Below are 13,683 nucleotides of genomic sequence, written 5' to 3' on the forward strand. Positions count from 1 at the left end.
TATCTGTGTTTATGTTTAAAACATTGAGACTCCTTGCCGAATCGTACCTTTCGAAATCTCCCGCATGATGGTGTTCAAGATTGCCGCAAACGATAAATGCACGTGTACAAAGATGTCCTACAAATATGGTAACCTATTAGTCAACCAGAATGTGCATTTTTAAAAACTCGCTCTTAAACCATGCCATACGTTTTTGCCAGACAGGCTGGTCAGGTTCCGCGGTACAGGCTCGTCGAGTTGCCGCCGCAGGTACCAGTTTGGGCTATTACCAGGCTCATTATTGGCCGATAATATGCTGCTAATCATTGCATCGTTGCCACCGTCACCGACACCATATTCCACGTTCACTGCCACAGCACGCTCGGCCTCGGACATGATCCAGTTCACAACATCATCCACCGCCGGCACAAGCACATGCCACGCATCCGGCACCATGGCGTCGCTTCCCCCATTATCGGCATCACGCTCCACAACATTAGCTTCATTGCTGATGGCAAGAACGGCGTACGTGCGGGCATGACCGCGCGCGGTGGTGTCTGCAAGCTTGAACTTGCGCGCAATCACGCATCCGACTTGCCGGTTGGCAAACATGAACGCGCCCTGCCGGGATCGGCCTGCGTTAGCGCTGGTGCTGGAACCGGTCGTTAACGATGATGAGTCCGTGGCGAACGCTTGCGCGATTGCGGCATTAACAAACCAAGCAGGTGCAGGGTCTTGCCTTGACACGAACGTCGTGACAGACTCCGTGTCAGCGCCGCTGCTGCTAGCCGGCGTGCTTGACCGCACCGTGGTCGCTCCGGATGGCAGTTCAAGCTGACACGACGTGCACCAGTCAGCCGTAGTGCTTGTTCCTGATTTCTGAGCACCATCTTCATAAATTGAATCTTGCGTCACCTCCGTGGTATTGGCTGCTTTGTCGACCACCTGAGTGCAAATCAAACTCCGGGGGCCATGCTGCTCGCAAAAATGAGCCAGGCAAAGCTGTACATATGGAACCCATCATGATCTCCTATTAATTATTTCGTTAAATCTTAAACAACAATCAAACTTACCACAAAGATCATTTACCGAGCGAGAGATGGGACGCGTATCTATATGCAATGATGCAATTCTCGGCCTCGTTGTCAGTAGTACATAAATGTTTTATCGTTATCAGCAGCGCTTTTTCTCTCCTTTCTAAAGCACACTGGATCCTGCACAAGTGCATAGCTAATTTGGCTCTGCAACTGCTGCTCCTCTTGATTATATATCAATTACATAATCATTATAACCAATAAATTGGTTGGTTGCAACTGGTATTCTTTGCTTTGCACCTGCTGCTACTGCTTTCTCACCGGCAATCTTTGAAATTTGCGTTCATAGGTTGTAATTATCTTTTGAGAAAAGACAACAAAAAAAGAAAAGGACAATGTCACGGCAATCAGGCAGCACGGCATCTGTGGCCGTGGCCGTGACCGTGACCGCAACCGCAACCGCAGCGAAATCAATGACAGACATTGTCGACGGCGTGCCCCATGTGAATTTCAGAGATGCCGGAAACAGAAGCAGAGATCACTACAAGTCGTCAATGCCGCCATGGCGGTTTCGTATCCGACAATTATTGCTGCCGCTCGTGCGGTGGGAAACGCCTCAGCTGGCATGGATTCAGGCAAATATTCCCTAATTCCCCTAGTCTCGATTATATGATATATAAATATATTGTTAACGTGTGTTATATTATCGGTACAGTCTAGTCTGCGATGCAAATTTCTGGATGACTATTTCGCGTTTACTGCCAACTTGGGCACGCATACTTTTTTCGTGATCATGTTGCCGATTCCGTTTTGGTTTGGTTATTGCCAGGTTGGACGAAAGTGAGCATTTATTTTACTTGAAGGCAAATATGGGTGGCTTAGTTTCTAATTGACTATGAATTTTTATTAGTCTTGTGTATGTGTTAGCTGCCGGCGTGTACGTGACCGGAGTGACTAAGGATTTTTTCTGGTATGTTTAAACAAATTCGGTCACTTTTTAGCGATATATACATATTTATTAAACAAACCATTAACGGCTATAAAGTCTGCCGCGACCGTTGTCACCACCATTGCATCGCATCACAATGTCCGGTTCGGCCGCGTTAGAATACGGTTTCCCGAGCACACATTCTTGCAATGCCGTATCCGCGGCCTTGATTCTTTACTACACGGCAGTCAACAACGCGGACGGTATGTCTAGTTGGACATTACTGGCCATAAAATTCGGTTTATGGGTCTACGTGTTGAGTATCATCCTCGGTCGCATCTACTGCGGCATGCATGGATTTTTGGATGTGGTAGCAGGCACGGTGCTCGGCGCCGTGCTGTTTCTGGCCCGCTGGTGGTACGGTTCTGGGCTGGACAAGGTTATCGCTCAGCCGAGCTGGATCGTGCCGGTTACAATCACGCCGATCATATTATTACTGGTCCGCGTGCATGCCGAGCCGGTCGATCCATGCCCATGCTTTGAGGACAGTGTCGCGTTTGCCGGCGTCGTGCTCGGTGTCGACCTCGCGTTATGGTGGTACTGTTCGTCATCGTCAGCCGTGGCATGCGCGGCCTACGATTTTGCAACCGTGGGCGTGATCCGATCGCTCTTGCGCGTCGTGATTGGCGTGCTAGCCATCTTCGTTTGGCGAGCTACTTTAAAACGCACATTGCATGCAATTTTGCCCCCGATTTATCGATTCATCGAACAGATCGGATTGTCCATGCCTCGAGAATATTTCCTCAAGGCTTCCGAATATAAGGACGTGCCGAGTTCGATTCCTGATTCGACGTTGGTAAACGCGGCAGAAATTCCTTCCCTGATTCAAACCATAACGGCTCGCAAGCGGGCGGATTCGGTTGGACCGCAAAGTACGGCTGATGTGTATGAAACCATTGCGTATCGGCAAGAGCGGCAACGTAGGAAATCGCTTGACTTGCAACGATCACCAAAGTCGACAGCTAATCACAAACGTGAGCACTTTTTTTTTTTTATTAATTAACTCTAATCGATTTTATTTAGAAGAAACCAATGAGACCTACAATGACAAGAAACTTGATCTCAATAAGCTACAACAACAGCAACAGCAACAAGATCGAGACGAAGATGAAGATCAAGAAGATGGATTAACGGAAGAGCAACTCTTTTTGCAATTTAAGCCACCTCGAGTTCAATATGATGTTGAAGTCATTACCAAATTAATTGTGTATGCCGGTATCGGATTTATCGGTGCCGGGTTTTGCGGTCCAATATTTGACGTGTTTGGGCTTGGCAATTGAACAACAAACAACAACGGCGACAATGAAAAATATTGACGACGAAAGTTCTGATCGGTGTATAATAGATTTTTCTTTTTTTTTTTTTTTACCATTTAATGACTTACATAACTGCAAATTTTTAAATGAAGTTTTTATTTCATTGGTCATATTCATATACAGTATATGCAAGCGCAATTGTGTTCAATCAATTGCTGCTGTTAACGTATATCTATATTTACCAAACATTTATACATTTTTTTTTTTTGTTTTTTGCTGCAATATTTCCAACCCAGACTAAATCAAACTCCGTTTTCATGCCCAAAATGCTAGCAAATTTTTCATTCATCAGGATCAACCATTATTGGCATAACCTGTCAATCAATTTGCCAAGTAAGCCTTTACTAACCGCCACAGTCGTAACCTCACGCATGCGATCTAAATCACCAAATTTCTCACATGCCTTTGCCACCCATGTCATTCCATCCAGCAACAGAGATTCACGCAGGCCTCTGCCGTCTAACTGTGAATCATACCACAGAAGCGTAGCCCATGCAACAGCCAGCAATTGCGGCTGCCGCATTAAGCATGCCAATCGCAATTCGTCAATCAACAATTCCGGTTCCGGCATCGCCCCTCGGGAAGCATGGAAAACCGCATTGCGCAAGTCAGCGTAGAGTTCAAACTCGGCAAACCGGTAACTGGCCTGCATAACCTGCAACATTAACTGCCTTGAAGGCTGCTGCTTGTTTAACACCACTTTTGCCCTGATTGTACGGCCACGTCGGTAAACGCCGGTCTTGATGCCACGCAAGATCCGGTATGTTTGTTCGCGATTATTATCAGCCACGGCTAACCGCAGAGCGGTCAGGATAGCTTGCTCAGATAAGGGCAGACCTGAAGCCGCGTGTGCTTGGAAAACTAAAAAAGCAGCCGAACGCATGGTATTGCTGAATCGGAAGGATAATTCGCTTGCCATCAGGCGAAACGTTTCTTCATCCGGCGAATGCTTTGAAAAAAGTAAAGACAGGCTAAGCCTTTGTAACACCTGCAAGCCTGATAATGACGATGACGATGACAAGATTCGCCGCACGCGATCGTTTAAATCTGCAGATTCCAAACCACGATATCGAGCCAACCTAAGATTAAACCCTTCCCGCTTCATGGCAGTATTAATGACAATCTCAGCCAATAACAACGTATCCGTCGGCGTGCGTGACAGGCTTAAGTTGCCAATATGGAACTGGCATTCCACCACGAGTTTCTTGTACACGGTCATTTGTTCAGTCGTTAACCGGGCCAATGTTGTCAGTTGCCGACTGTCAAGCTTGATACCGGCCTGATGAAATTGTCGTATTTCATTCCGAGCCCGGTCATAATCATTCAAAGAAATTTTTACCGCGTCCGTGTCAGTCCAGCTCGGACTCGCCGACTGTACAGATTTGATTAATGATTGCAACAAGCATAACACGCTAAGCCGGTACGCGAGTTTGTGAACTGCGTTTGCTATCCGTATCGTCGTCACCACCGTCGTCTTTGACGGCCTAGTAATGTCATTGACCCGCGCCGTGTCGTACGATTTGACCGATTGCCGGTCCACTAACTCGGATACGTCTATATTGACTGTTGCGGATGAAGACGATGGTCGTGTTCGTGTTCGTGCGGATGCGGCAGTCACCGTACTGTTGTTCTTAATGTTTCTTTCTTCATAAGTTCCATGTAATTGACTAGTACCAAGTTCACGAACTGCCGATAATGATGATGTGCTGTGCCTTAATTGCACGCGGCGAAACAGCATCTGCGAAAAATGAGTGGTTACGAATTCTTGTTTGCCTTTTCCGTTTTTATTTTTCCCCCTCCACAGTCGCCCACTAATATTTTTTTTTGCCTCTTGTAGGTAATTCTTTGTGAGGGGAGGGGGGGCACTTATGGTCGACACTTCAATTCTAATCGCATGTAAAAGTATACAGCCCGAGAACGCAAATCTCGAAAGGCTTTGAATGGAACGATATTTTGTATTATATCTAGGTTTAGGGTGTCTAGGCAGATTATCTTCTACTTCTCTTCATTTTTTTGCTGTAAAATTCTAATTTTTTTGTTATTTTTTGGTTTTATCATCTCGTAGAGGTTATTAATTTTTTTTCTTTATTTAATTCCTTTTTATTTCACGACGAGAATGTGTATACTAGCAAAGAGTTTTGTTTAGAACTTGCCTTGCACTGCCACGAGAACCGCCACGAACATCTGCTTTCAGCCACAACATAGCTTCAACGTATATTAAGACGTACATAGTAGCAAGCATTATTTGATTGTTAAATTTTTAACGGCTTCTATCACGCAAGGGAAGGAGAAATCATCATGCCGTTAGCACTTGCGTTACGAGCCGATCTTGATGGCGTGACTGATTTGGTACCATTTGACAGTGTCGAATCACCATACGTGTTCACGTTCAAGGTCGAATGCACGTCCTGCCGAGAGGTGCACCCAAACTGGGTTGACCTTACCGCTCACGAGTTGCATCCGTTATCAGGAAGTCGTGGTGAGGCAAATTTTGTATGGAAATGCAAGGCCTGCCGCCGGGAATCATCGGCATCGTTTAAGCCCACGTCCTCTGCCGCTGCGGTCACGAAGGTGGTCACGGTGCCATACACGATTGACGATTCGGGCAAATGGAAGAACGTGGTTGATATTGAAACCAGAGGCTTGGAATTTGTGGAGTTTAAACCCGACGGCGCATGGCAATGCAAAAGTGAGGCTAATGGTGCCATTTTTGAAGACTTGGATTTGACATCTGATGAATGGTACGATTATGATGAAAAGGCTGCCGCCGAGGTTAGCATCACCAATGTAAGCTGGGAAATTCGGCGAGCATAGAAAAAAAAATGTGTTTTTTTCTAGTTATTTATGTATATACTAGGTGGGGTATTTTTTTTGTAATATACAAAACAGTAGATTTGCGATCTTTATTTTTATTTTTAATTTTATTTTTACCGTCGAAGATATGCATGTAACGAATCGACCCTAGCCCGTTTGGATAAGCCAATCCTAAACATTGGCTTTTTAAACTTGTCATTCAATACTGGTGCCGGTCGCTTCTTGACAGTATTAGTTTTGTCGACAGACTTGTTGTTGTCTGTTTTTGCATTTTCGACCTGATCTGTTCCTATTACTGAGGCTACTTCTTCTTCTTCTTCTTCTTCTTCTTCTTCTTCTTCTGCTGCTGCTGCTGTTGGCAATAGTGATAATGTAATTGCGGTTTTATTTTTAGAATTTTCTTTATTGTTTAATTTAGCCTCGACTGCAACAACATTAGCAGTAGTACTAGTCCTTGATCTTGTCAAACTCTTATACATATTGTCGTTGACTGGTAAATTCCTTAAAACTTGGTGTGCATTGTTATCAGCATTTAGTACATGCTTGGCCGGTGAATGCATTAATATTTCTTCTAGTTCTTCCAATAGCACAGTTTGGTTATGTCCGCTGTCGTTTTCATTCGTCGTGTCAATAATGAATGTATCTGTTCCTGAAGATTGAATGACAAATGGTGGAAAGATTACAGGATCGTCATCGTTATCTTCGTCTTCAATGTCCTTATTTCCTCTGTGCTTGTTGTTCGTCGTGGTAATACTGTGAGTGGCATGAACATGTTCGTCAAGGTCATTTGGCCTTACTCCAACAATGTTTAATTCAGAATGTTGTCTCGACAAAGTTGAACCGTCAACTAACGAAGCCGGTATAACCAACTTTGGCCGAGAAACTGGACCTGAAATTCCACCACCACTGTCGCCCTTAGTCGCAACGTCAATTTGACAGGAGCCTGGATTATTGTCCCTGCCTACCGAAGTGACAAGAGATTTAGTATGTTTAAACTCAATTGCAAAATTGCAAGAATTTATACTAGAAAACAAACTTGGTTGTGGTTGTGGTAAAAATAACTCTTGTTCGTTCAGTGCTTGTCGAAAATCTGATTGTGCGGTTTTAGTCTCTAATGATTATCTCCCTAGTGGTTAGATAAATTAAAAAAAAACGAAACTAAAAATACATTACTATATATTTAGATACCCTTATTTATTTTAGTTGTTTTTTCAAATTTGCGATGTAATCGGTTACTTGGTTTGCAGTGTTGAGCTGGCAGCATGATCGCAGCTTGCAAGTGTTCTTCTTCTAGCTCCTCTGCTTCTTCGTCCGAGTCTGGAATATTAAATCTGTTGTACTCAATGCAAAATGACATTAAATTCCATCAGTTGTAGCATTTAATTGGAAATGTTTTATAGGGTGTAAAGTTAAAATCACATCTATTGCTCGTTACTGCAAACGCGTAGTCACGGCAACGCGCGATTGTAGATGTTCACCCCCTGAAAATTTAAAGATTGTCGGAATTGCTTTTAATTGTCCTGCATATTACTTACTGTAGTTACAAACACTACGTTCTGTGGGTTGAAGTCTGAGTTTTGGGCAAGCATTATGCCAAAACTGGCTAGTAACACTGTGATATCTTTGGTGAATTCTTCTTGCTTGGCAAATCTATCACTCAAACATTTTGGTTTTTATCGAAACATGGCAACGTCTACATCGTCATCTTCTTCCAAGACTTCCAAAAGTCGGTATTTACCAATTCAAGATCACTACGTGTCAGAAAGTCCGGCGTCGACGGCACGGTTTATTGATACGCATTGTCACGTTTCTACCACGTTATCTATGGCCCTGGAGAAAGTTTCCGCCCGTGACAATGGCAACAGCACTGGTGGCGGCGTGACCGACGAGGTCGACCTTATGAACTTGTTGTTTCAACCGCAAGTAGAAGCCATCGTGGACGTGTACTGCGACATTCCGGTAAGCAACAAGTGGAAACTATTATCAGATATTTTTCATGAAGATACAAAGTTATTGCGGAATTGGAAAGGTGATTATTTTTTTACCATGGGCTGTCACCCGCACTCCGCCAAATATTATAACCCTCAAGTCGAAGCCGACATGCTGGAAGCATGGACTCATCCCCGATGCGTAGCGATTGGAGAATGTGGACTGGTGTGTTTTTATTATTTATATATAAATATATGTATAGGTGAAATGGCTAATAATAGATTTAACAAAGGACTACAAAAAATCACAATCACCTCATGACGTTCAGCGACAGGTCTTTAAACGACAAATTGAAATCGCTACTCAAATCATTAACAAGCCGTTAGTGGTTCATACCAGGGAAGCTGAGGAAGATACTATAAAAATTTTAGTAGAAAACTTGCCCCGAAATCATCCGGTTCATGTTCATTGCTTCACTGATTCAGCATGGATGGGTCGAGAAATATTAGACTATTTCCCCAATTCCATGATTGGCATAACCGGCGTGATCACGTTCCAATCGTTAAAGACCACGACTGCGTTGTTGCAACAATCCGGTCGGCAGATCTTAAATCGCATCCTTTTGGAAACTGATTCGCCGTTCATGATCCCATCAAATTTTCAGCGAAACAAAAAACCTCAATACGCGGTTTCCCATTCTGGCATGATTCCGTTCACGGCCCAAAAAGTGGCCGACCTGGTTGGCGATGGGGTCACCGCTGAAGAAGTTTTATCAATCACACGTGAAAATGCAAGGAAACTTTATAATATATAAAGTGACAAAGAATTTTTATTTTATATATGCTCAATCATCAAAAACCAATCCCTTAGTTACTCCCAAAATGAAATTAATGCTATTGTCATTTTTAATAATGCAAAGGTTCGGCATACGCGTCCGTGCGATGCCATTCTTCTGTTGCCGTTCCATGTGGCTGCCATTTCTTACAAATTTCCTCTGCCCTTGACGAATCTTGATATGCTTGCCACCGCCGGACCATGCAGTCGTCACTAATTTCAATTAATTCACCGCGTGAACCCCATGAAACACTAGTAACTTCACTATGATGTCCTCCAGAAAACGTGAAACCGCCGGCACGGTTTGAAGCCTTGTCGTGCAGCGGCAACCTGGCCCTGCCCGATGATGGGAAAACTACCACACAGCCATCCGTGCTGCCACAAGCAACATACCCACTAGACAAATTGGGCGCAGTTTCGGTCACGCTGATCTTGACAAAGAACGAACCAACCCGAAGCCGCGGATGAGCCAAGATCTCCAAAGGCTCACACGCCAGCGCCGTGCCGCCCAACCCGTACGAGTACAAATTGCTGTTTCTTGATAACACCCACAGGCGTGATCCGGCCCGATCGATCGCCATTGACGTTATGCCACTTGCAGATTCGCTGCTTGAACTTTGGAATACAGGTGCAACGTACTGCCTCATGCTGCTCATTTTCCGCACGTCCCAAACTTTAACAATTCCGTTGGCCTCACCGGCAGTCAGCAACGTGTTGTTGTCGTTATCCAAAATTTCCAGACACGTCACGCTTTTGCCAGCCATGCCTTTACTCTTGCGACCCTTTTCATTATGCGCTTTCGCAATCGAGGCTACCGGGAACTTCCCAGATTCGGTTGATGAACACCTCATATCGAACAACGCAACCGTGCCGTTCCTTGTTGACACGGCAAGGCAGGAATTACTACCAGCAAAAAACCGAACTTGCTTTACGGAATTATTATCATATGGATCCAATACTGCCACGCATTTTTGAGCTTGAACATCAAATACACGCGCGCTTTGATCGCCTGATCCAGTTGCTAATAGCATGTCATCCTGAGAAAAATTCATATCGAAGATTGCATTATCATGACACTGCAGTTTCATTATCGGTTTGGCTAAATAACAATATTAGATTACTCTCGTCAATATTTTCTTTTTTTGCATATCAACTTACAAATAGTAGGCCGCTCGGTATCTATGAAATGAATAACGCCTGACTCATCACCGACCACAGATACTGGAGCGTTCCGGCAAGATGTTATCGCAAATGGCGTACTCGGCCTTTGCACGTTTTGAATATTATACACGTCTTCTTTGGTCGAATAAAACGTGCGCAGTTCAAACGCGGAATCGTGTCTAGAATAAAACTTGTTGTTGCCATTGCTGCCAGTCAACTCTCTCATAAACAACCGCCGGCATAATGAATTGCCCACCTTGCGGTAAATTAATTCCCGACTTTTTATGCAAAATTTTTTACTAGGAGGAGTGGACTCTGGAGAAGGAAGTAAATTCTCATCTTCTTGATCTTCTATTTTTGCAGATGTTCTTCCATCATGGCGACGATTAAAAAGTGATGATTCGGTAATGTCGCGTAGAGGTGATGATGACAATACCGTCGACGACAATACCAGATTTTGAGCACAATTTTCGGTATCTGCCAAACTTGGTTTTTGAGTAAACTGTGTAATCAAAGTATTCTGTGAGGTTGCTGTGCCCGCGCGTCGCCTCTTGGTCGGTGGTCGTCCGCGATCCGTCTGTGTTGAAGATGAAAACATGTGGAAATCTTGAAAATTAAATTTGCAGTATAATACTATCCATTCATCTGTTTGACTTGTGTGTAATTTAAGGACAGAAAAGGGAAAGAAAATAAAAACACTTGACGAACGGATCAAACTGAGATATAATTTGTAGTGAACTTGAGAGCCGAGAAGACAAACGCGTTTTGGGTAAACTTACCCGGTCATTGTCAAACGCGCTTTTGAACGCGTTGTGGACGCGTTATTATTCTGCATATTAACGCTACAGTCAATTAATTTTAAAGCCGGAAAATAAATATTTACTGAAATTTATTTTAAATTAAAGTTTTTCCAAATTACTATTGATCTTGATATTCCGTTGCAGGTTGACCTTTTTTTTTTTTTTTTGAATTGACGCACAGTTGGGTTACATTTCTGTAACGGTTGACCCAAGCAATTTTTGATATTTTTCCTCGTCCATTTGTCATTTATGTAATTTCACCCCTTACGTATAAACTACTAAACTCATGTACCTTCATGAGTTTTTAAAATGTACCGAGAAACTCAAGCTTTTACGCTTCACGCTGAAGCCCCTGAACTCATACGAATACATTGTGTAACGATGCATAATGGTGACTTCAATGAAAGTAATGTATTAAGGTAATAGTACAGAGACACAATGGTAGAATGCATGAAAAGGTAGGTATTGAATACTAAATATATAGCTACCAACGAAAATTATGTTAACAACATGAACCCTCATAACTAACAAATCTTGCCAACTTTGCCAGCTTGTTACCAAAACGCATATTTCAACCTACATCCATCAGTATGTGTTATAATAAGAAATCAACAAAGAAAGTTACGTTTCAATAATACCTCATCTCGGATATTCAATGTCAATCAATAGCGTAATGTAGATGAGCAGTGGCTTTTATCAAAATATATGCACTGGTTGAGAATCAATTCAACAATCTATTCGTGAAGCAGTCATCAATTTAAATAAGCTCCAAGCGCAATGTCTTTATCAATGTACTAATTTTTATCAGCATAACGTGCTTTGCGTTTTTGAAGTAACAATAATAGCCTTCATCCCAATAGCACCACGAACATGGTGGTCATGGTTCTGCACGACCATAAACCCAACTTCTTCACCATCATGACATTTACAACCCGTGAAAAATTTCATCATTCTGTAAATTTTGTTGTTCATTAACTGTAGGTTGATAATTAAACTCAGTTTGAGTGATACCCACAAGATAATTGGGAAAAATATCATGTAACGAACATGGCCTTGTAGGAAAATTAGAAAGACGAAGTTGAAAACAACCATCAATGTCATTGGACATATGATCCACCGAAAAAATTCAGCAATCACAATATAAAAAACAAAAAACTTTAAAATATGTGAGCATATTTTTGGTTTGCTCTTCTGGTCAATCAATGTGCTGTTAGTTTTAATTGACACTTGAAACTCATGAGTAGCAATAATTCTCATCATCCAAAATATGAGAACAGTAAGTATAAGAGGTATTACAACTTTAAACTGAAATATTTCGATGCGGTATGAGCTGACATAAACTAAGCCAAGATAAAAAGGAAATGATATCAGCAATAGGTATCGGTCAATCGTGCGACATTGTCGAAAACATACATGAGCAGTAATTAACCACATCACACATATGATACTCAATAACTGCGCAGAATAGTGCATGTTTAAAACTCCATGAACCAAAAAAACAGCTACTCCAACGCATGATTTCATAACAGCACAAACTGCAGAACTGATGGTGGGTAGGAAATAGCAACAAAAATACTTCGCTGGAAAAGAAAAAACGTAATAAGTGCTTCGAACAACATATACAACAGCTGGAACGACGTAAGGCTTAATAAAATCATCAAAAATTGGATCCCCTGCGTGAACTACTAGAAAGTCCACAAGCCAAAGGAACTTGATGACAAGGTATTTCAGAAAAATAAAAGACAGCCATGACAATATCATCAATGGATAATAACATAACGTGCCTGCGAATTTCAAAGATGCCATCAAAATAAAAATGACAAATTTGGAGAACGTTTGAGCTACTTCCAAATAATTCAACTTGCATAAGAAGTAAATAATAGGGGTTATAACGGTAACGTTCAGCAAGTGACAAAGCAGCGTAAAATTCCAGAATAAACCGACAACACTACCATTATGCAAAACCACAATCCTTAGTACGTATTGTATGGTAGTTGAAACCCTGTCATAAACCTGTAAAGAAATATCTGATAATATTTGGTTTGAGATTAAGCCACTAGAAAGTTGTTGGATCATGGTCATCGGAAAGGCAGATATTGAGGTTAGGGTCATGGTAGTTGTATGTGAAGCGGCGAATGACAGTATCACTGAGACGACTCTATCGAAGTTGTTCTGAAAAGATGCATATGAATTTGTGATATAGTAACAATTAGGCTCAGCAAAATATCTAATAAAATTAAAACACATTTGTTGAGTAGTTGTAATATGTAACAGGACGCTGAACAAATTCGCCGAGACGTTTGTTGCAAGAAAAGCACTTAGAACGACTAGAGCAAGTTGATTGACTGTGGTGCAAGTGTGGATGACAAAATAAAATATAAATCTGAATTTAATAAGTGAGTTAATGAAAATAGAAGATGTTAATTGTGTGTTGCCTTGAGCAATCAGCACGAGTTCCAACCCTAGGAACATTGTGGAGATGTAGGGCGTGATTGTGGAGAAACGTTTAGAAAAAATCATTTTTGATAATTTAGTAATTTTATCTTTTTTAGTTTTAAAAAAAAAATTGTTTTGTTTACGAAAATTTAGTAACAGCTTGGCAAGTATGAACACGACAACGAATATTTAAGAATGAGTTTGGAAGGGAGAATCATAATATCCGGACTGGGCATAATATATATAGGGTCAGGGCATTTTGTTAAAAGTGCGAAGGGTTAGCCTCGAGCTAATATCGACGCCAGAAAAGAAAAAAAAAGGTTTACGAATGACCGCAACGTACTTGCAAATTGACTAAACATTTAAATGCACCTTTATGTTGAATTTTTCTT

General features: G+C 42.1%; 8 protein-coding genes across 8 annotated transcripts; 3 read left to right on the top strand and 5 right to left on the bottom strand.

Moving 5' to 3' along the window:
* Positions 1 to 1,141, bottom strand: V1514DRAFT_331789 (uncharacterized protein). The gene is made up of 2 exons (XM_066927742.1): positions 1,053 to 1,141; positions 1 to 981 (listed from the first exon to the last, which is right to left on the bottom strand). The coding sequence occupies exons 1-2, from the start codon at positions 1,062 to 1,064 to the stop codon at positions 160 to 162; spliced, it is 834 nt and encodes a 277-aa protein (XP_066783047.1). The 5' UTR covers positions 1,065 to 1,141; the 3' UTR covers positions 1 to 159.
* Positions 1,142 to 1,312: 171 nt separating this feature from the next.
* Positions 1,313 to 3,500, top strand: V1514DRAFT_331791 (PAP2 superfamily-domain-containing protein). Its single transcript, XM_066927743.1, has 5 exons — positions 1,313 to 1,648; positions 1,729 to 1,853; positions 1,924 to 1,983; positions 2,059 to 2,975; positions 3,025 to 3,500. The coding sequence occupies exons 1-5, from the start codon at positions 1,409 to 1,411 to the stop codon at positions 3,279 to 3,281; spliced, it is 1,599 nt and encodes a 532-aa protein (XP_066783048.1). The 5' UTR covers positions 1,313 to 1,408; the 3' UTR covers positions 3,282 to 3,500.
* V1514DRAFT_331794 (uncharacterized protein) lies at positions 3,397 to 5,226 on the bottom strand. Its single transcript, XM_066927744.1, has one exon. It carries the CDS (start codon positions 5,053 to 5,055, stop codon positions 3,619 to 3,621), a length of 1,437 nt encoding a protein of 478 aa, XP_066783049.1. The 5' UTR covers positions 5,056 to 5,226; the 3' UTR covers positions 3,397 to 3,618.
* Positions 5,227 to 5,354: 128 nt separating this feature from the next.
* On the top strand, positions 5,355 to 6,284 carry V1514DRAFT_331796 (uncharacterized protein). Its single transcript, XM_066927745.1, has one exon. It carries the CDS (start codon positions 5,616 to 5,618, stop codon positions 6,129 to 6,131), a length of 516 nt encoding a protein of 171 aa, XP_066783050.1. The 5' UTR covers positions 5,355 to 5,615; the 3' UTR covers positions 6,132 to 6,284.
* V1514DRAFT_331797 (uncharacterized protein) lies at positions 6,145 to 7,522 on the bottom strand. Its single transcript, XM_066927746.1, has 3 exons — positions 7,320 to 7,522; positions 7,156 to 7,242; positions 6,145 to 7,092 (listed from the first exon to the last, which is right to left on the bottom strand). Exons 1-3 carry the CDS (start codon positions 7,486 to 7,488, stop codon positions 6,245 to 6,247), a joined length of 1,104 nt encoding a protein of 367 aa, XP_066783051.1. The 5' UTR covers positions 7,489 to 7,522; the 3' UTR covers positions 6,145 to 6,244.
* Positions 7,523 to 7,814: 292 nt separating this feature from the next.
* Positions 7,815 to 8,874, top strand: V1514DRAFT_281326 (TatD family; the record flags this gene model as incomplete). Its single annotated transcript, XM_066925068.1, has 2 exons — positions 7,815 to 8,285; positions 8,353 to 8,874. 2 exons carry the CDS (start codon positions 7,815 to 7,817, stop codon positions 8,872 to 8,874), a joined length of 993 nt encoding a protein of 330 aa, XP_066783052.1.
* On the bottom strand, positions 8,759 to 10,766 carry V1514DRAFT_331801 (WD40-repeat-containing domain protein). The gene is made up of 2 exons (XM_066927747.1): positions 10,053 to 10,766; positions 8,759 to 9,993 (listed from the first exon to the last, which is right to left on the bottom strand). The coding sequence occupies exons 1-2, from the start codon at positions 10,651 to 10,653 to the stop codon at positions 8,966 to 8,968; spliced, it is 1,629 nt and encodes a 542-aa protein (XP_066783053.1). The 5' UTR covers positions 10,654 to 10,766; the 3' UTR covers positions 8,759 to 8,965.
* A 552-nt stretch (positions 10,767 to 11,318) lies between these two features.
* V1514DRAFT_331803 (uncharacterized protein) lies at positions 11,319 to 13,610 on the bottom strand. Its single transcript, XM_066927748.1, has 2 exons — positions 11,494 to 13,610; positions 11,319 to 11,431 (listed from the first exon to the last, which is right to left on the bottom strand). Exon 1 carries the CDS (start codon positions 13,373 to 13,375, stop codon positions 11,660 to 11,662), a length of 1,716 nt encoding a protein of 571 aa, XP_066783054.1. The 5' UTR covers positions 13,376 to 13,610; the 3' UTR covers positions 11,319 to 11,431; positions 11,494 to 11,659.
* Positions 13,611 to 13,683: the final 73 nt, after the last annotated feature.

Source organism: Lipomyces japonicus (assembly GCF_038497905.1).
Source record: "Lipomyces japonicus strain CBS 7319 unplaced genomic scaffold V1514scaffold_22, whole genome shotgun sequence".
NCBI lineage: Eukaryota > Fungi > Ascomycota > Lipomycetes > Lipomycetales > Lipomycetaceae > Lipomyces > Lipomyces japonicus.